A 17,113-nucleotide genomic window follows, 5' to 3' on the forward strand; every position below is an offset into this window, starting at 1 on the left:
GGAGTTATTTTCTACGAAGGATATATAGACAGGTTTCTACGGTTATTGGGGCGCTTATAGGGATATAAAAAGTTTTACTTGCTTTTTATTTTTTATTTTACGTTTCTTTGGCTTTTATTCTTTTACAAGCCTCCGACGGCTCTATTTTTGTTCACTCTGGCTCCCTTCGCGCTTTACCTATCCGGTTACTACCGGATCTTCGCAAGCGATTTGTTGCGTTTTTTTGTCATCCGTTAGTTTAGATATTTACAGGTAAGGTACATTTCGACTAGCTAGCTCGGGTTCATGATGTTAATTCTGTCTTGGGGTAGCGATGGAAGCGTCACGTACCAATTCTCCTCTCAACAGCGCTGTCAACAGCTCCAGCGAGCTCTACGACCACCGCAACCAACCTGAGACTTTGCCGATTCGTGTCTCGTTTTCGGACGGTACTCAGACCACTGGTAACGCACCGCTCGGTGTTCATGTTTCGTCCGGCTCGATGGGATCTGCGACGGCACGTCCTAATTTGTCCACGACCACAGCCCCTGAATTGGCGATTTACGATCAGCAGTCCGATTACGAGGGTGAGGCTGAAGATGAAGGCACTCTTCATCGCACGACGTCGCGGCGCAGGTCTTCTCTTTCTCGTATTCGCACTGGAGGTTCGGTTGTTATTAATCTGGGTGATGGCACGGTACCGTCGACGGTTTCTTCCGCTGACGGTACTAATCCCTTTGAGTATGGCTCGTCTCCGACTGCGTCTACTGTCCATCGTCACCATCGTCAGACGGCATTTAATCCCAATACTCCTGGCTCCAACGCTGGAGGGAGAGCTAAAGGCACTCGTCGTCCATCCAACGAAGTTCATAGCCGCCTTCCCATTGTTTCTGATGGTGCGCATGCTATTGCTGGCCTCCCTCCCGCTCGTGCGCGTGCAGCGTCGTCTGTCAGTGGACATGAAGGCGCTGTGGAAAAAGCCATAGCATTTGCCAAGGAGCAGGACAGCGCCTCGCGCGCTTCCTACTCCGATTCCGATGAATCCGTTCGCTCTCGTGTCAACTCGGAAGACGAAACTGAGGAAGATGTTTGCTTTCCGATGCATCTCGAGCATCAGCGTATTAATGGGATTGATTTTGACGAAATTGAGGAGTTTGCCGCCGCTCAGAGACTTGAGCAGTGGTATCCATCGATGACACGTCGTGCTGACAATGATCTTGGATCGCAGTACGGACGTCGTCTGACTTTCTCCGTGGGAACCGGTCGTACTGCTGATCGCCCAACTGCTGGAGCGGGAGCCCCGAAGCTTGCAACTGTTATCAATGTGTCTGCTACTGCCGATGAGGACGAGAAGCCGCGCATCCTTTCCACCGATGGCGACGAAATCGATGATTTGAAGAGCAAGACGCTTCCTCCTGATGTCGCTGCACGTCTTGCTGCCGCGGACGACAGATTCAGTCTGTTCTGTTCCGAATCTGAGGAAACGATCCATGCGCCAGAGATCTGCCTGTTGACTGGGCCAGGGCAGACGTTTACCCAGCTCTTCGACAAGGCGAACGGAACGTGGTGGCTTGATTGTCTCGATCCTACCGACGCGGAGATGAAGATGCTTGCCAAGGCTTTCGGAATCCATCCTTTGACCACTGAGGACATTCGCGTTCAGGAAACGCGTGAGAAGGTCGAATTGTTCAGATCGTACTACTTCGTCTGTTTTCGCACTTTCGAGCATGACAAAGCCAGCGAGGAGTTCCTTGAGCCGCTCAACATGTACATGGTGGTGTTCCGTGAGGGCATCTTGTCGTTCCATTTTTCGCCGTTCCAGCATACTGCCAATGTGCGTCGTCGCATCCGCCAACTCAGAGACTACGTTACTGTTTCGGCCGATTGGATTTGCTACGCCTTGATCGACGATATCACTGACGGATTCGCCCCTGTTCTGCACGAGATCGAGCAGGAAGCAGATGGCATCGAGGACTCAGTGTTTGTCGCACGGGAGTCGGATTTCGGTGACATGCTGAAGCGCATTGGTGAGGCTCGCAAGACCGTTATGACGCTCATGCGTCTTTTATCTGGAAAGGCTGATGTCATCAAGATGTTCGCCAAGCGCTGCAACGAGCAATGGGATGTTGCGCCCAAAGGCGAGATTGGCTTGTATCTCGGTGATATTCAGGACCATATCGTCACCATGTACCAGAACTTATCTGCGTACGAGAAGATTCTGTCCCGCTCCCACGCAAACTATCTCGCACAGATTCAGGTTGAGTCTGTTCACTCCAACAACCGGGTGACTAAAATGTTGTCCAAGGTCACTCTTATCGGTACTATTCTTGTTCCGTTGAACTTGATTACCGGCCTGTTTGGTATGAACGTCAAGGTTCCGGGTAACGGTGTCGACAATTTGAAGTGGTTCTTTGGAATTGTTGGTGTGATTTTCTTCATTGTCATATCCGCATTCTACCTGGCAAGGTTGTGGTTGGGTTCGATTGAGCGCCAGGAGAAAAGACTTGATTAGGTTCTCGCAATTGAAAGACGTATATTTGGTCGCCATTGCTTGTGATTTTAGGTGAATTATGGGGGTTTTGTGGTTAATGACAGGGCATGATTAATGGGTTTTCAGTGTGGTTGGAATTTTTGATCTGCTTTCGTGTCGATGACATGAACAGTACCTGTTACTACGTGTTGTTGGACGTATCACTGAATATTTGTAGATTGTACAAGAGTGATGCAAATAATCTTACCTATTTCTCTTCAAGCAACGGTACGTGGGGTACGGTAGAAGATGTGGCAGCTCATCACAGAAATGCATAGAGTAAATACTACATATACATATATGACAATTCCAAACCATTCTGCCACATTACCGCCGCAGCTGGTGCCGGATTCTACCTACTTCTCGCATCGAATCAAAACTACTCTGTCCGCTCGGGCCGCCTTCTCCGTCGCACCCAAACCTGCCACCGCCACGGCGGCGCTAACGGCCTGTATCCATACAAGCGCGGGAAAATGTCTTCAAAGAAGAAGTACACGTGTCCGACGGCTATGCCGAGCAGGTCACCTTTTGGCAGCGCGTTGTTCAATATGAGCGAGAAACCGAACAGGACCCAGGGCAGGTACGGTGCCGAAAAGACGAAGAGGCCGAGGAATGAGAGCCGAATGGACGGGTTTCGGCGGGCCCAGATGTAGACTAGGGAGAATGACAGGGGCGAGCCGAGGAACGGGAGCGAGACTAGTGGCGAGAGGATGAGCAGCGAGAGGGCCGAGTACAACAGGAGCCAGAGAAAGTCGAGGGTATTGTTGCGGAAGAAGCTGTCCTCGAGCATGCGGGAGTATCGAGACATGAAAAAGATGTGGAAGATGAAATCTAGGGATAACGGACCGAAGTATAGGAATGTGGTGAGAATACGCCAGTACTGGAGGCATCATTAGGATTGGCCACTTCACGCAGTAGGACCGTAGACATACCTGACGCGCCCCGAACATGGTACGGAAGGAAAAGAAGAGCTGGTACGCCGATATAACCTCACATTGGACCAATATCGAGGTCACGACGGCCGCTGTCGTCCAATATCGCGTGACTGGCGGTACCTCGAAGAACCACGCTTCAAACGGAATCGCGTCCATGGTCTCGGAAAATCGGTACTATCAGGACCTCGTCGGATTGGGAAGTGTCTTGAGAAATTAGCGTCCCAATTGAATCCACCACTAATTTATCGCATTATATTATATTTTGGCAGGTAAACTTGGAAGTAGTCGACAGTCTGCTGAAGTGCTGATGCGTTTGGGTAAACGACACGGTTGCAAAAGCACCTTCAACCTGTCATATTAGCGGTCTCATCCACGGCACCAATTCTCTTACTTACTTTGTCTATAACTGATACTGGATTTGAGTGCCAAATGTTGCCACAGAGTTGTCACGCGATATCACGATCGATTCGATAGCACTCCCACAGAAATCGGCCTTGTGTGGGACAGTAATAGCTGTAATCTGTCAACTTCTCGACATGCCCTAACCCACAAATTGCGCATGCCATTTATATTCGGCACAAGGTCACTCTATTTAATTTTGAGCTTTGAGCTTGTAGGTCTGGTAGTTCCTAGTGATGCTGAAGTTGAGAATAGTAGCAAAGGTTTTATCTCGACCGGCACCTAGCTGCACGTTTATGGGTTTTCGCTGGTGTGAATTTTCTAATCGTATGTATGTAGAGGCAGTAAGCAGTGGTGTGTTAGTACAGTCAAACCTCGCTATAACGATACTCGATCCCCGATATAGCCGTAATTCTAAAATTTAGTGAGAAATCAATTCGTTATAACGATTGCAATTCCTAAACAAGTTTGGTGCTCCGCTAAGCCGACATGAGGTAGCTGTAAATATTACATCTTACCAACGATCGAGGTTCAACTGTAATGGCGAACGACAGCGATCAACCGAGAGTTGTGACTACGCATGTGGCTGAACGCGTCACCAACGGACGAGTGCGCTCACGTTGCAATCTAGGCCCAGACGCGGAGAGTGCGGTTATTGGCAAATTAAGAATAAGTTACATGCCGGTGCTAAAAAAGCCAAAAGAATAATGGTCTGGCGTCGTGGGCTCTGTGGTATGTGTATCATACATTGCGGCCACACACGGGGATATTAATGCAAGGGGCCATCAGCCAAAGTATAGCTCTTCAATAGCTCGTAACCTGTTCGAGCGCCACAGATCTCTGCGTAGCGCGCCGAGTCCGTAAATCTCCCTGTCGGATTAGGCGGACATTTTCGCGGGGATGGAATTACGCGCTGGAAAAAATTGGGCCTCAGGGATAAGTTCAACTGCCCGGATTAACTAATCCTATAAGCCAGATGTCCTGTGCTCGGAGAATTATCCAATGCGTTGGTCTGCTCGGAAAAGAAGTACCAAACTGAATTGGCAGTATTTTATATATAGGCGACGGCGGTCATGACTGCCGAAATTTTGTCGCGGCGGACTTGCCTTGACGATGCTGACAGTATGGAAACAACTGTGTGCTTCTCTCTGCCGTTGTTAGGTAATTGCCTGCAACAACATGTTAAATGGCCAGCCCGAAGACGCGTAGGTCTTAACATAAACAAAAACCCTGGGACCAGAGTTTTTAAACCTAAACGACGCGTGGCACTAAAAAGGTTAGGGTAAACGCCGGCGACGTTAAGCTTCTCTGACAGGGTACGGGGACTTCTACAGCGGGGGTTCCTGAAGCGCGAATCTTCCTTACCCCTTGCCGGGCCATCAGTTCTCACGGTCGTGTTAGTTGTTGCAAACCAGCGCTTAGAACTTGCTTATCACGCCAGCGCTGATGTTCTCCTCGATACAGTCCTTTTTCTCGTCATATTCCCGTCCTTCGTCGTCGTCTGACGCGACTTCATCGACAGTGCGTCGACCAAACATGACTTCACACCCATCCTCAGTCGCGCTTGCGCCATCCGCGCACAACGCCTACTACGCTGGGCCCGACGGCGGGATGGCCTCGTCTTCGCATCTTACACTGCCTACCCCTATATATTCTCCTGGAATGCGATCGCTTTCGACTACAAGGCTGACGCATTACCCGTCAGGGGCAACCGCGTCGTCACCGACTGAACACTCCACGATCCAGCTCCAAGATTTTGAAGACGGCGTCGCGCCGGCTCCGCCAGTGAAGCTTTCATGGAAACGAATCTCACGATGGGCAGAGAAAAACTACCCCGAACTGTTTGACGAATTCAACGAACCTGCGTTGCTGGAGGATCTTGAGAATCTGGAACGAGCAGCTGAATGCGTCTTACCGCCTGACGTGCGAGCATCATTCCTAGAACACGACGGTCAAGACCGAAGCGGAAAACCGTGCGGGTTGATTTTTGGCACCGCTTTGTTAGATACAGACGAGGTCATTGCGGAGTGGGAATTGTGGCGAGCAGTCGCTCTGGCTATCGAGGAGGAAGCTCATGCAGCTGCGGTTGCTCCGGTGGTAGAGTCAGCGCAGGCCACAAGCAGTAGTGGCCCAACTGGAAAACCGCTGAAAAGGCTAAATGACTTTACTTCTCACCAGACCAGCGTACCACATCAGGCGGTTCAGCCTGTATACGCCCACACCGGCTGGCTACCTCTTGCGAAGGACTTTTGTGGTAACAATATCGCGGTGGATCTTGCTCCTGGACCGGCAGGTCATTGGGGCCAGGTCATCTTGTTTGGCAGGGAATTTGATCGGAAGTATGTGATCGCGCGGTCATGGGGCCATTTCCTCGCTATGTTGGCCGACGATCTGGAAGAAGGTCGGTGGAGCGTTGACGAGGACTCGGAGGAGTTGTGGTACGTCAGTGGAGGGAGGATTCATATTTACTTCGAGGTTCTCAAGAGACGCGTTGAGCGGACAATTGCACCCAACGGACACGCAGCTGCTAACGGCCATGCCAAGAAGAGCCGGCCGGGACCATTAAGTTTAGCTTCGCATGGCTCGAGTACATCGCTGGCATCGAAATTGAACAACGCCAATGCTAGTGCTGCGTCCCTTCAACATTTGCTTGCTCCTGCGTCCCCTGGTGTCGTTCACCCAAGATTACCACGGACAGACAGTGCCTCCGTGGCAGGAAGCGCGGAGGCGACGACCAAGGACCAACCTTTATCGCTAGATGACGGCGAGCGCGAGATAACGCGGCCACGGTCGCCAACAAAGAAACCATTGGCAGAAGAGCAGCAGGGTTTAGTCGACGTTGATGTCAACAGCGCCGAGTGAATTCATAAGATTTGCCGGAGTGAAGTGTTACATAGAAGAGGTGAAACAAAAACTTTGGTTCATTAAGGATTATGTTTTTTATTGTTGTAGGACGTTATTTCATTATTGCTATTGTTTAATCGGTGTGCATATTTCTCTGGACTATTTGCGTTTATATCGATGGCGACGCTATTGGCGTTCCTATGTGATGATGGGATCATGCAGATTATGCGGCGACAATATGACTAAAACAAATAATGATCAATCATGTCGTTTTTGTTTGTATTATTTGTATAGTTGTACCTGTAATCGTATTAATATTATTTATCGATTTGACACTAGAATAGTTTGAGTCCGAATTATTCAGTGAATGACAAGAGAGTACGTATGCTACAGCATACAGACATGACGGGACGCTAAGAAAGACAACCAGCTAAGGAAGCAAGCCTAATACCGCACTCCAGTGATCAGAGAAACGACACCGCCCTACTACCTCATGTGCAGCGCAGTGCCATGCTAGGGCTCAGGCACAATATCCTTGAGATGTGCCCAATAGCTTACACCAATAAAAATGAGAATAGCGACCACAGCAACCCAAGTCTTCCAATCAATTCTTATACTCCTTTGTTCGTCCAGACTATCTAGATTGGTCCGATCTAACAGAAGATTAGCGATGGCGCGTCTTTGGTCCGCCCACTCATCATGACCGATCATGGCTCTTGTGGCGTCTGTCAAGACTGTCGCTCGTGGAGGATGGAAAGCATCATCATTTGTTGCCAAAACTCCTTCAGGAGCGGGCTCCAGCTCCGCAGTCAGCGTGCTAGCAGCAGAATAATTCGGAGCGTGTGAGTTATCCTTAACCGTCGCGCACCCAACTGCCTCGACAGACAGCGACAGCAACTTTTGCAGGTTCATCTTCACCTTAGACTCGGGAAATGGCTGCATGTGTCTAAGACGGACAGTTGGGATAGAAAGCGACTGAATTATCTCCAACCGAGGATCAGCCGATATTTCAGCGGACGAGATTGAATGTAGTCCTCGCGAGTGTAGTTTAGCCGTGGCGATCGATAATCGCGATTGCGGGCACGCTGATCTCTTCGGTTCTAACTTGTTCAACAGTTGAGGCAACTCTTCCACCATCGGCCAGACATTCTCATCGTTAACTTCGTCCGCCTCGGTGTTGCGGGCCGACAGCAGATTCACAGTGGGTATCACATCAAACTACCAGTATGTGATGTGAGTAAACTACACCACTCACGCCTGCATTCTACTCACGTTGAAGCCAGTGCTAACATCGGACGGCAAATAAGTATTCCTTCTATCACGCCGATTTCGTCGCGGCGGCATATTTGGTACTAACCACTCCTCGTCCGATAACGAATCGATCGCTGGTGACCTGGTCAGACAGGCAACAAACCTACACTGCCGGAACAGAAACGTAATCAAAAGGAAACAGAACAAGATATACAGAAATAACACAGTAAATACAGCAATGAACCTGATTCCAACACCCGAAGCCATCCGCGACAAATGCGTGGTGCGGGAATAGAATCTACTGTGAACACTGAACAGTCAGAAACTGGAATTCGATTGCGACCACTTATAGGTAAGGTTAGCTCCTTCCCAGCGACACGAATGAATTCAGAAAGTACACTAAACCCTATTTGGACGCAGGCAAGCACCTACGCACAAATGCAAAAAAGTGGACACTTTGCTAGGCAATCCAAAATTGAGCTAGTCCCTTTAGGGATAATCTGCTAGGCCAAGTTGGACCTAGCTCCATGCGTAGTTTACCAATCTGTCCTAGCTTATCTTACGCGCGACCAACGTGTTTTGGAGTCCGGATTGAGCGAACGCGTGCGGCTCTATAAACAAACAGATACAACATCTGCCACCTTTCTATCAACCTCAGTACACCTAACCACAGTCGCTACGATAATGACTCCCGTGCATTGCTATGGAACATACACCTCGGCATGCTGATGTTGACTTTTTGGAGAATCCATCCGACCGATCAGACAGAGAGTCGGAGCCGCCAACGGCCGCGGAAACTGCTGGCTACCAGACTGGCTCAACTGGCGCCTCAGCAACCCCTTCTTCGGCCTCATATGTAGCGTCTTCAGTACCTTCAAATCCCGACACTACCGATATTTTTTACACGGACGAGCACAAGCTCGCGATCTTCAATCTTTGTTACCTCTGGCAAGGCGAATACACGCTTGAAAGCAGTGCACAGTTCTTCCAAAATATTACCGACCTCTTTAATGAAGACCACAACATGCATTCACCAACGGTACGCCCATTAATCATTAATATGTTGAAAAAGAGACGAGACGAGACAGAAGGTTGGGGTTGGGTCATACCCGACACCGACCTCGAACATGTTATGGATGGTTTCCTTATCCGGTTTGATACAATGAATGCCGAAGCGGCAACCCTGAAACCATCCAAACTTCGCATGACCAACGGAAAATCGGCTTGGAAGGGCTGGGCATGGCCTTGCCCTTAGAATTAGGGATAATAAAATGATGTACAGCAAGCGTGCAAGGAAGGTGGTTGATGCGACAAACGATGTGAGGACGAGGCGTCGTATTCAGCAGAGTGAAAGGTAGTAGATTGCGGGCTCGCCGCTCAGGATCGATATTATTGGCATTGAATTTCCAACGTAAAGGCCATGGCTACTGCGTTTGAACATGTTGCTGTATGATGAACGTGTTAACAATGAAGTAAACTAGACACATGCAGTCTACACTAAATATTCTGTTACAGAGAGTGTATCATACAGCGATTAGAAGAGTGAAATTATTTATGCATCTGAGACGTCATTGCGCCGTCCAAGCAAGTCTCTATGTTTTGTTAAACATAATATAATACGCACCGACAGGAACGACGATTCGAGCTTCAATGAATACCTAATTCCATTAAGCGTCTATCGCCGCAGAGCCATTCCCGAAAGGCTGCTCGGCAGAGATCCGAGACTTCGACGTCTCAGGTTGTTGAACCGTTTCTGCTCTGCTGTAGTTCCTGCCCTAGTCGACGCTTGAAAGGCACGCGACCAAACTCCGGGCATACTCATTGTCTCCGAACACGTAGAGGCCGTCATGTCCTTCTAGAAACACTTTGACAATCTCACGAATCTTCCCAGTCAGCTTCTACAAGATCTAATCGCCTAATTGGCCTTCCACGGGGCCGATCAGCGACGAAACCAGTCCGTGGGGTGTAAGGGTAGATTGGGATTTGAGGGTGTGTATCTTTTGTAACCCGAGCATACAATCCTTCGATTGCGCGATCGGCTAAAACGGCCACAAGGTACCGTCAACAGAACACCAGAAGCTCAAACAGTTTCAGCGCATCACACCAGATAATCCAACCTCATTCAATGATCATCCCATTCCAGCTTCCGCTGGTATCGACGGACTAAATGGTCGATGACGTCCTTAAAACAGAGTAGAGCCAACTTGGTGACATCCCAAAAGTCCTACCAAATCACCACCGTATTTAGTCGGGTAAGAACGACGCAATAAGCGGAAAGCGAGTACGGACGATCCTTGGTGTTGACATTCAAGGCGTCCAACGCAACCTCGGCTCGAGCTCACCGGGCAGTAAAATCCCGGCATTTCGTGCCAACAGCGCAGCCCGGCACTCTTCACTAGAGCCTACCATTGCGAGACTGTCCCAGGGAAATATTTTCAACAGCTATGAAAAATTTTGGACACAATTGCGATAATGAAAATAAAACCCTATTTTTTTGACCGTTGGCTCCTTCGAGAGCCAGCCACTCAGCTTGTTCGTTGGGAGTTTGTGTTGCTGGTTAACGAAATTTTGGGTCCGTGTCAGCCGGCTCTTATTTGCATCGGCGCAGCGTTGTCGCGGAATCTCACACCGGATTGTTCACTCCGCGGTCATTTCCACAACTGGTGCACCATACGGCTGGTCTTGTGGAGCCATCGTCCCGTCCTGAATATTTGAGTCTAATTTATTGTTGAAAATTGAATACGAGCCTGGACGGACGGACACGCTACCTATTTCTGTAGCATTGTATTGTTACCGAACAGTAATAAATTATCGGTATAGCGATACCTTGCACGGCTAAGTGTCAAAGCACCACTATCAATAGATATTGCTCAGCATTTTTTGAAGCAGCATTATGGGTTTGCCAATGTGGCGTACGCCGAGTCCGGTGAGACTCGATCCCGATCCTCTGAAGCGGATTGAACTGCGATGCCATGTTAATACACACCGACGGAATCAACGAAGCCTTGCAGGATCACATCATCTTAGATCTCTCCAGCGATATCTGGCAAACTCAGCTGACCCTGCTCTCTCGCTTCTTACTGCGACCAGGCATCGCGAGACGGATGAGAGTAACGGATCGTCACCGTCATCACCGCCTTCGGCTATGTCCCCTCTAGGCGCGCCCTCGTCTTCAAGCAGCCTGCTTGAAATGCTTCAAGCGCAGAACTTGGCTGTCATGGGCCGCGAAAGCGGGAATGTACCGTCTCATGGAAGTAGAGGGTATTCTTGGTGGAGATCCCATCGTGCAGATTTGGAGTCTCGGCTTAGCGGCATGTTCGAATCCGAGGACAACTGGAATTCGTCAATACATGCAAGATCAGGTGCTGACGACGCATTCGATATATCATCGTCGCCACTGAATGATGATTCACTCGACACGTCGGCTTCTCCGGCAGAAGACAGTAATATGATGGGGGACTACAATGAGGAAAGCACGCAAAGCACGGTGGGTATAGAGGACCTTTTTAACGACAATGCCTCGATGGTGTCCTACGGGTCTTCTACGCCGAATAGCAGTCGACCGTATCAATCAAGACAAGAACTTTTGCCATGGCTATCAGAGGAGTCGGTTAGATCCCAGCATTCTTCTGGACGGCGCGCAGGTGGGTCCGCTGGCTATAACCCACAGAGACTTGGCCCGCGACCAACATCAGCTGTCAGTTTCGATGATATTGCCAGCCGGCGGTTATTAAGAAGACGGAGAAGGCATCCTTCAGTTCTCCGTGATCAGAATGGGAACTTTCAAGGAACTGCTGATCAGTTTGAAGATTCCGGAGAGACGAGTGCGCCGCTCGGAGGAAGTCTTAGGCGGACGCCGACTTTCTACTATCCCTCAACATCCTCACTTAATGCTGGCGTTGTTGACGGTTTAGGTGACCGCAACAGAAGCCCAAGTCCCGTAGGAGCTCAGGAGTCGGCTCTCGAAGGTCCCGTACAAGCAGAAGGCATAGTGTCATCGAATGCATCAATTGCGTGTGAACCAGGCGATGACTTTTCGACAGTTGACTCACTGGAGGTGACCGAGGGCGCAAGCGACATAAACAATGTGCGATAAAGACGAACGAACTGCTCTACCCTATGGTAATCATTAAGTTTAATCCTCCTTGTATTTATAGTGTTTTCCATTTAAGACGAATGCGTTAATGGGTATTTTTGCGCGGTGTTTTGTTTGGTATACTGGTGTCTGTGGCTTTTCGTATGTCATATAATTGCTGAAAGTGAAAACGTTATTGGCTATTATAAATTGTACAGTCCACGCGTAAGGTTTTATGCCCGGTTTTGGGCCCAATTTGTCGTAATCGTGACTCGGGAACGCATGAAAGGCCCCGATAACTCTGCGGTGTGAAGTGGGAAAGGCAAATTCTTAGTGTAGTGACCATATTTCACATCCGTGGTCTGGGACACGCAAATATACACCTACACTGGCATTCATGATGTATATTCAAAGGCGGATAATAGGAATATTTTCGACCTATATTCACATGACTATAAACAAAACAGGTAAAAATATTACACCCAATAAATACACGCATTTAGAACTGTAGAGCCTGTCCCTTCTGTTTCTTATCACCACCAAGTTCGAAGTGCTTGCATCGCTTCAATGGAAGCTGGGCCTTGGTCTTGCAAACGGTGCACTCGAGACGAAGAACAACCTTCTTGGTGGTTTTAGCCTGTACAAGTGATCCGTCAGCATTTCCGTCCAATCTAGTTTTCGCCCACTCAATGTCGTACCTTCTTGTGGAAAACCTGCTTAGTCTGACCACCATAACCTCTCTGCTTACGGTCGTATCGACGCTTGCCCTGAGCATATAGCGAAGCTTTGCCGGCCTACATCCAATCAAACAAGTGTCAACAATGATCATTTTCAAATCCATCGCAGGTTTCATTATCAGAGCGTACCTTGTACTGAGTGACCTTGTGCTGGGTGTGCTTGCGGCACTCCTTCGACTTGCAGTACGTTCGTCGGGTCTTGGGAATATTAACTAATGAAGCATTAGATCGAGCCATTTCAATAGTTCCAGTCATAAAATCCAATAACATGATTTCCGCTAGGTTTTAATAATACCAACAGTCTATACATACCCATTGTGTCGGATTGTTGAATCTGCCCGGTATGTGTTGCTAGTATCGATCTGGACTCAAAATGGGCGATGATTGACCGAATGTTCGTTTGTTGTGCGGATCCGAGCCCAAACCCTCACCATTTGGCCGCTAGAGACATGCCGCGAAATTGCTGTGACTGTGACTGCTCTACAAGCCCTAAGCTGTCTAGGGCACAGGACTTGAGTTCTAAGCCGCACACAAATGAGGGGTTCGTACTATCATGGCTACGTTGTCACATAATATTGAGGCACCTTCTGGTATAAGTCGGTCGATATGGCGAACAGCAAAACTATGAAGACCAGAAATATATAATATAATAATTTGTTAATTACTTTATTGTAAAATGTAAATACCAGTTAGGGGTGGATACGATTTGCGAGTGATCGTAACTCGTAATCGTATAGTCTAATACGATTACTATACGGTTGGTCGCAAAAGTTTACGATTAACTATACGAGCAATGAAGTTGGTTGCTCGCCAATAATCGTATAGTTTACATACGATTACTTTACGATTAGGGCTCCAGTTTTGCGATTAACTTTACGATAATCTTAAAAGTTGACGGTACCGTAATCGTATCCACCCCTAATTACCAGTGATAGTTACCAGCAATAATAATATTTGTATTGCCGATCAACGCTTGATCCGCTGATATGGCCGCTACAGCAATGAACAGAATAAATATATTTCTCTCACTAGCACAATCACCCTAGTCACTCAGAAATGCCAGCAATTAGCCATGTGACATCTTATACTCACAATTTTTCACAAACCATCGGCTTCAATATACATCTTAATTGCCTGGGCCGTCGAGGGGTTACCAAAGATATCATTCGCACTTTCAATTTCAGATAACTTGAAGCGATGAGACATCAGCAGATCCGGCTTCATCTTGCTACCCTGCAGGACCTTCAACAGCATTAAAAACCAGGCAAGTGCCCGTGAAAGGCTGTGAAGCCGCAGCATCGTCTACACGATTGTTCGTTCGAGCGTAAGTGCTCGACTGGTCGGTGGTGCTGCCGGTCTTCGGCCCAGAGCAATTTGTTGACGATGATAACTGGCCACGGGCTACCGACTGAACTTGGAGGCGATGCGTCTTTTTTCACACGGGGCGGCCTACTTGGCGACCTTGTGCAACCACGAGAACCAGGCACATAACACGCGCAACTCTGATCTACTCTCTTCTGCAGGTTATTATCTAGCACTCGTTATATCTTCGATATGGATTCACATATTTCTGACAAGATTACGCAAACGATGGCGACCGACCTCCTTAATTCATATCACCACATGACTACGACACTGGGATGTTGGGAGTCGCATAAGAAACCACGTCCTCGAGGCTATGTTCTTGTCCGCGTAGGCCCGCGCCGCGAGGTTGGTCTGCACCAAGTCGCATTAATTGCAGACAACCGAAGGGACGAGCTCAAGATAACTCTTGGCAGTAACAGCTTTGATATCTCACACATCTGTCACAACCGGAAATGCTTCAATCCTGAACATTTGGTTGTGGAATCGAGACGAACCAATACTAGACGCCAGTCCTGCAACGGGCACAAGATCTTAGTAGCCGATGACTTCAGCTATCACCCGTGTGCGCATGGTAGTGTTGAAAAGATGCGCAAGTGCATCCTACCTGTGCACCACCTGGCAGGTCTAATGCAGAACAGTGACAAGCAACCATCAACAGAAGCACCTCCGGCACCACATCTGGATGATACAGCAACAAATAATATTGCTGCAGACAAGTATGACCACATCACGCTCACGATGGCACGAGAGCTCATCAATCAATATCGCGCTGTCACGACGGACCTCGGATGCTGGCGGTCGAATTTGAAACTAGCTTATGGTCACCCGCTGGTCAAACTAACGAAACTAAATGTCAAAGGTGGCCTACCCCAGCTGTCTCTTATTGCGGATAATCGTATGGCCGAGCTTAAAAGGGCCTTGGGTAGCCGGGCATGCTATAATATCTCACACCTCTGCCACGACACCTCATGCTTTAACCCTCAACATTCAATTGTCGAGTCAAAATCAGACAACAGAAAGCGCATGGATTGTAAGGGTAAGACAATCTTAGTTTGCGAGGGTATCACCTATCACCCGTGTGTGCACGGTAGAGTCGAGATGATGCATAAATGCATCCTGCCGGTGCAAGAAGTACAAGATATAGTGTCGAACAATGACGTGCAACCATCAACAGAAGCAACCCCAGTACCAGATCTGGACGATACATCGTCAGTTAACAGTGGTGCTGATAAGTATGATCATATTACGCCGACAATGGCACGGGAACTCGTTAGTAGACATCACGCTGCCACTACCGACCTAGGATGCTGAGAGTGGAGTAGGTCTCGAAGGAGAGACGGTTACTGTCAGCTCGAGCTAAGGCGAGGTGCCGGCATTTTAATGCACCACCTAGCACTTATTGCGGATAATCGTGATGCGGAGCTAAATACGTCTGTTAATACAAGAAGCTATCACGTCTCGCACCTGTGTCATAACAGCAGGTGCTTCAACCCTGGTCACTTAGTCGTGGAATCAGCGCATCACAATCACAGACGCAAGACTTGTACTGGGCATAAGGTTATACTCTACGGGGACTTCGAATACCACCCCTGCGAGCATGGCGAAGTTGAGAAAATGCGCAGATGCATTTTACCAGTGTTACGTCTAGGACCTGGCCGTCACGTAAATGGTTCAGAGGTGATATATCTGATGGATGCATTCGGATGGCGATGGTGAGTGAAAGGCGTTCGCTGACTGTCACATAGGAACAAGATATGCCTGCCCCGACAGCATCTGAATCACCGTCATCGTCTTCAAAATCATCTCCGAAATCAACACCAGCGTCTACCAAGAAATCGTCGTCGCCTCGCAAACCACTTCAACCGAAACCAGACTCGAAGCTCAATGCACGCAACTCGACCTCTGTGACTGCCATGAAGGAGACATGCTTCGATCCCTCGGAGAACGTTCTCGTTGTCGTATGCTCGTTGCAATAATCCAGAACGGAGACGGTTTGCTAACCTTTTAGGCCGAACGGTTGAAGACGCCTATGGTTTTACTCGGAGACGATGAAGACACACCCGACAGCGTCATGCCGGACGCCAGCGACGAACCCAATCAGCCAATCTTGCCACCCAAAAACAGCCCGTCAAAGTCGCGATCGGCGACCCCAAGGTCGTCAGCCACTCAGCGCAGTATCACCGACTATGTCCCACGAAAGCGAAAGATAAACGTGGTAGATGAACCACTGATTCCGAAATACTGACGCACTCGTTGCTTATTGTTCGTGAGGAATATGTTTGCAGATTATGACATACTGTTGCTTGCTAAGACCAAACTATGTACTAGCAACTCCTTGCTCTGATTTTCCGCAGGACGTAATACAGGAAATGATAACACGGTCACCAGGCTTGAAACTAGAGACTGCATCTCCAACAGATTGGACAATGCCGATACCTTCGTGAGCCAGGATCCGGCCAGGGGCCACAGTAGGAATATCGCCTTTCAGGATGTGCAAGTCAGTGCCGCAAATTGTGGTGGAAGTCAGTTTGACGATTGCATCTGTGGGGCTCTGGATCCGGGGCATGGGCACCAATTTCCATTCCTTCTCTCCGTGACCGTTGTAAACGACGGCTTTCATCGACATCTTTGTTTATCGAGAGCCGGGGCTAAACCAGCTATTGTCTTTTGCAGGCTGCGCTATACAGCAGTTTGGAACTAAAACGACCCGGATTATAGATATAGGTAAGACAGTTGGAAGGACTTCATGCAAGAATGTGACCGAAAGGAAAATTTAACGCTGCCCAATGGCGACGTATGTCAGTAGTGGTAGTAAGACAGCAATAGTGGCCAGACGCATTGTGTGCTAATTCTAGATCCGCGTACTCGTACATGCGCTATTGGCGAGTGCAGCACCATGTGTCAAAAAAGCCATCGTGTTGGCGTTGGCCATACTCTCAGAGCCCGTGGAGAACGTCATGGAGAACGTTATGCAGGTACAAGATTTGCAAATAGATTG

General features: G+C 48.7%; 11 protein-coding genes across 11 annotated transcripts; 6 read left to right on the top strand and 5 right to left on the bottom strand.

Annotated features, from left to right (window-relative positions):
- The first annotated feature begins 80 nt into the window (after positions 1-80).
- POJ06DRAFT_97588 (uncharacterized protein) lies at positions 81-2,689 on the top strand. The gene has a single exon (XM_056191842.1). The coding sequence runs from the start codon at positions 314-316 to the stop codon at positions 2,489-2,491; it is 2,178 nt and encodes a 725-aa protein (XP_056044923.1). The 5' UTR covers positions 81-313; the 3' UTR covers positions 2,492-2,689.
- Positions 2,690-3,862, bottom strand: POJ06DRAFT_97587 (Derlin). The gene is made up of 3 exons (XM_056191841.1): positions 3,840-3,862; positions 3,442-3,793; positions 2,690-3,389 (listed from the first exon to the last, which is right to left on the bottom strand). Exons 2-3 carry the CDS (start codon positions 3,598-3,600, stop codon positions 2,889-2,891), a joined length of 660 nt encoding a protein of 219 aa, XP_056044924.1. The 5' UTR covers positions 3,601-3,793; positions 3,840-3,862; the 3' UTR covers positions 2,690-2,888.
- A 1,517-nt stretch (positions 3,863-5,379) lies between these two features.
- On the top strand, positions 5,380-6,705 carry POJ06DRAFT_237595 (uncharacterized protein; the record flags this gene model as incomplete). Its single annotated transcript, XM_056185959.1, has 1 exon — positions 5,380-6,705. The coding sequence occupies one exon, from the start codon at positions 5,380-5,382 to the stop codon at positions 6,703-6,705; it is 1,326 nt and encodes a 441-aa protein (XP_056044925.1).
- Positions 6,706-7,200: 495 nt separating this feature from the next.
- On the bottom strand, positions 7,201-8,031 carry POJ06DRAFT_237596 (uncharacterized protein; the record flags this gene model as incomplete). The annotated part of the gene is made up of 2 exons (XM_056185960.1): positions 7,201-7,905; positions 7,960-8,031. 2 exons carry the CDS (start codon positions 8,029-8,031, stop codon positions 7,201-7,203), a joined length of 777 nt encoding a protein of 258 aa, XP_056044926.1.
- A 436-nt stretch (positions 8,032-8,467) lies between these two features.
- On the top strand, positions 8,468-9,607 carry POJ06DRAFT_300795 (uncharacterized protein). The gene has a single exon (XM_056190719.1). It carries the CDS (start codon positions 8,642-8,644, stop codon positions 9,191-9,193), a length of 552 nt encoding a protein of 183 aa, XP_056044927.1. The 5' UTR covers positions 8,468-8,641; the 3' UTR covers positions 9,194-9,607.
- Positions 9,608-10,546: 939 nt separating this feature from the next.
- POJ06DRAFT_251634 (uncharacterized protein) lies at positions 10,547-12,223 on the top strand. The gene has a single exon (XM_056187423.1). It carries the CDS (start codon positions 10,832-10,834, stop codon positions 12,032-12,034), a length of 1,203 nt encoding a protein of 400 aa, XP_056044928.1. The 5' UTR covers positions 10,547-10,831; the 3' UTR covers positions 12,035-12,223.
- A 126-nt stretch (positions 12,224-12,349) lies between these two features.
- Positions 12,350-13,141, bottom strand: POJ06DRAFT_251635 (zinc-binding ribosomal protein). The gene is made up of 4 exons (XM_056187424.1): positions 13,063-13,141; positions 12,880-12,962; positions 12,712-12,807; positions 12,350-12,650 (listed from the first exon to the last, which is right to left on the bottom strand). Exons 1-4 carry the CDS (start codon positions 13,064-13,066, stop codon positions 12,513-12,515), a joined length of 321 nt encoding a protein of 106 aa, XP_056044929.1. The 5' UTR covers positions 13,067-13,141; the 3' UTR covers positions 12,350-12,512.
- A 456-nt stretch (positions 13,142-13,597) lies between these two features.
- POJ06DRAFT_237600 (uncharacterized protein) lies at positions 13,598-14,049 on the bottom strand (the record flags this gene model as incomplete). Its single annotated transcript, XM_056185961.1, has 3 exons — positions 13,598-13,668; positions 13,690-13,743; positions 13,857-14,049. 3 exons carry the CDS (start codon positions 14,047-14,049, stop codon positions 13,598-13,600), a joined length of 318 nt encoding a protein of 105 aa, XP_056044930.1.
- Positions 14,050-14,304: 255 nt separating this feature from the next.
- POJ06DRAFT_237601 (zinc-binding loop region of homing endonuclease-domain-containing protein) lies at positions 14,305-15,426 on the top strand (the record flags this gene model as incomplete). The annotated part of the gene is made up of 1 exon (XM_056185962.1): positions 14,305-15,426. One exon carries the CDS (start codon positions 14,305-14,307, stop codon positions 15,424-15,426), a length of 1,122 nt encoding a protein of 373 aa, XP_056044931.1.
- Positions 15,331-15,987, top strand: POJ06DRAFT_97654 (zinc-binding loop region of homing endonuclease-domain-containing protein). Its single transcript, XM_056191845.1, has one exon. It carries the CDS (start codon positions 15,496-15,498, stop codon positions 15,829-15,831), a length of 336 nt encoding a protein of 111 aa, XP_056044932.1. The 5' UTR covers positions 15,331-15,495; the 3' UTR covers positions 15,832-15,987.
- Positions 15,988-16,261: 274 nt separating this feature from the next.
- Positions 16,262-17,027, bottom strand: POJ06DRAFT_97637 (chaperonin 10-like protein). Its single transcript, XM_056191843.1, has one exon. It carries the CDS (start codon positions 16,739-16,741, stop codon positions 16,433-16,435), a length of 309 nt encoding a protein of 102 aa, XP_056044933.1. The 5' UTR covers positions 16,742-17,027; the 3' UTR covers positions 16,262-16,432.
- Positions 17,028-17,113: the final 86 nt, after the last annotated feature.

This window comes from Lipomyces tetrasporus, assembly GCF_029532465.1.
Source record: "Lipomyces tetrasporus strain NRRL Y-64009 chromosome Unknown POJ06scaffold_4, whole genome shotgun sequence".
In the NCBI taxonomy this organism is placed as follows: Eukaryota; Fungi; Ascomycota; class Lipomycetes; order Lipomycetales; family Lipomycetaceae; genus Lipomyces; species Lipomyces tetrasporus.

What these genes read in the sequence shown, in the direction of transcription:
- POJ06DRAFT_97588 (XM_056191842.1), top strand. Translation starts at nt 314, where the DNA reads ATGGAAGCGTCACGTACCAATTCTCCTCTCAACAGCGCTGTCAACAGC.
- POJ06DRAFT_97587 (XM_056191841.1), bottom strand. Translation starts at nt 3,600, where the DNA reads ATGGACGCGATTCCGTTTGAAGCGTGGTTCTTCGAGGTACCGCCAGTC. An exon ending in CCATGTTCGGGGCGCGTCAG is followed by an intron (nt 3,390 to 3,441) that starts GTATGTCTACGG and finishes TGATGCCTCCAG; the next exon opens with TACTGGCGTATTCTCACCAC.
- POJ06DRAFT_300795 (XM_056190719.1), top strand. Translation starts at nt 8,642, where the DNA reads ATGGAACATACACCTCGGCATGCTGATGTTGACTTTTTGGAGAATCCA.
- POJ06DRAFT_251634 (XM_056187423.1), top strand. Translation starts at nt 10,832, where the DNA reads ATGGGTTTGCCAATGTGGCGTACGCCGAGTCCGGTGAGACTCGATCCC.
- POJ06DRAFT_251635 (XM_056187424.1), bottom strand. An exon ending in ACAAGGTCACTCAGTACAAG is followed by an intron (nt 12,808 to 12,879) that starts GTACGCTCTGAT and finishes GATTGGATGTAG; the next exon opens with GCCGGCAAAGCTTCGCTATA. An exon ending in AGCAGGTTTTCCACAAGAAG is followed by an intron (nt 12,651 to 12,711) that starts GTACGACATTGA and finishes TCACTTGTACAG; the next exon opens with GCTAAAACCACCAAGAAGGT.
- POJ06DRAFT_97654 (XM_056191845.1), top strand. Translation starts at nt 15,496, where the DNA reads ATGCACCACCTAGCACTTATTGCGGATAATCGTGATGCGGAGCTAAAT.
- POJ06DRAFT_97637 (XM_056191843.1), bottom strand. Translation starts at nt 16,741, where the DNA reads ATGTCGATGAAAGCCGTCGTTTACAACGGTCACGGAGAGAAGGAATGG.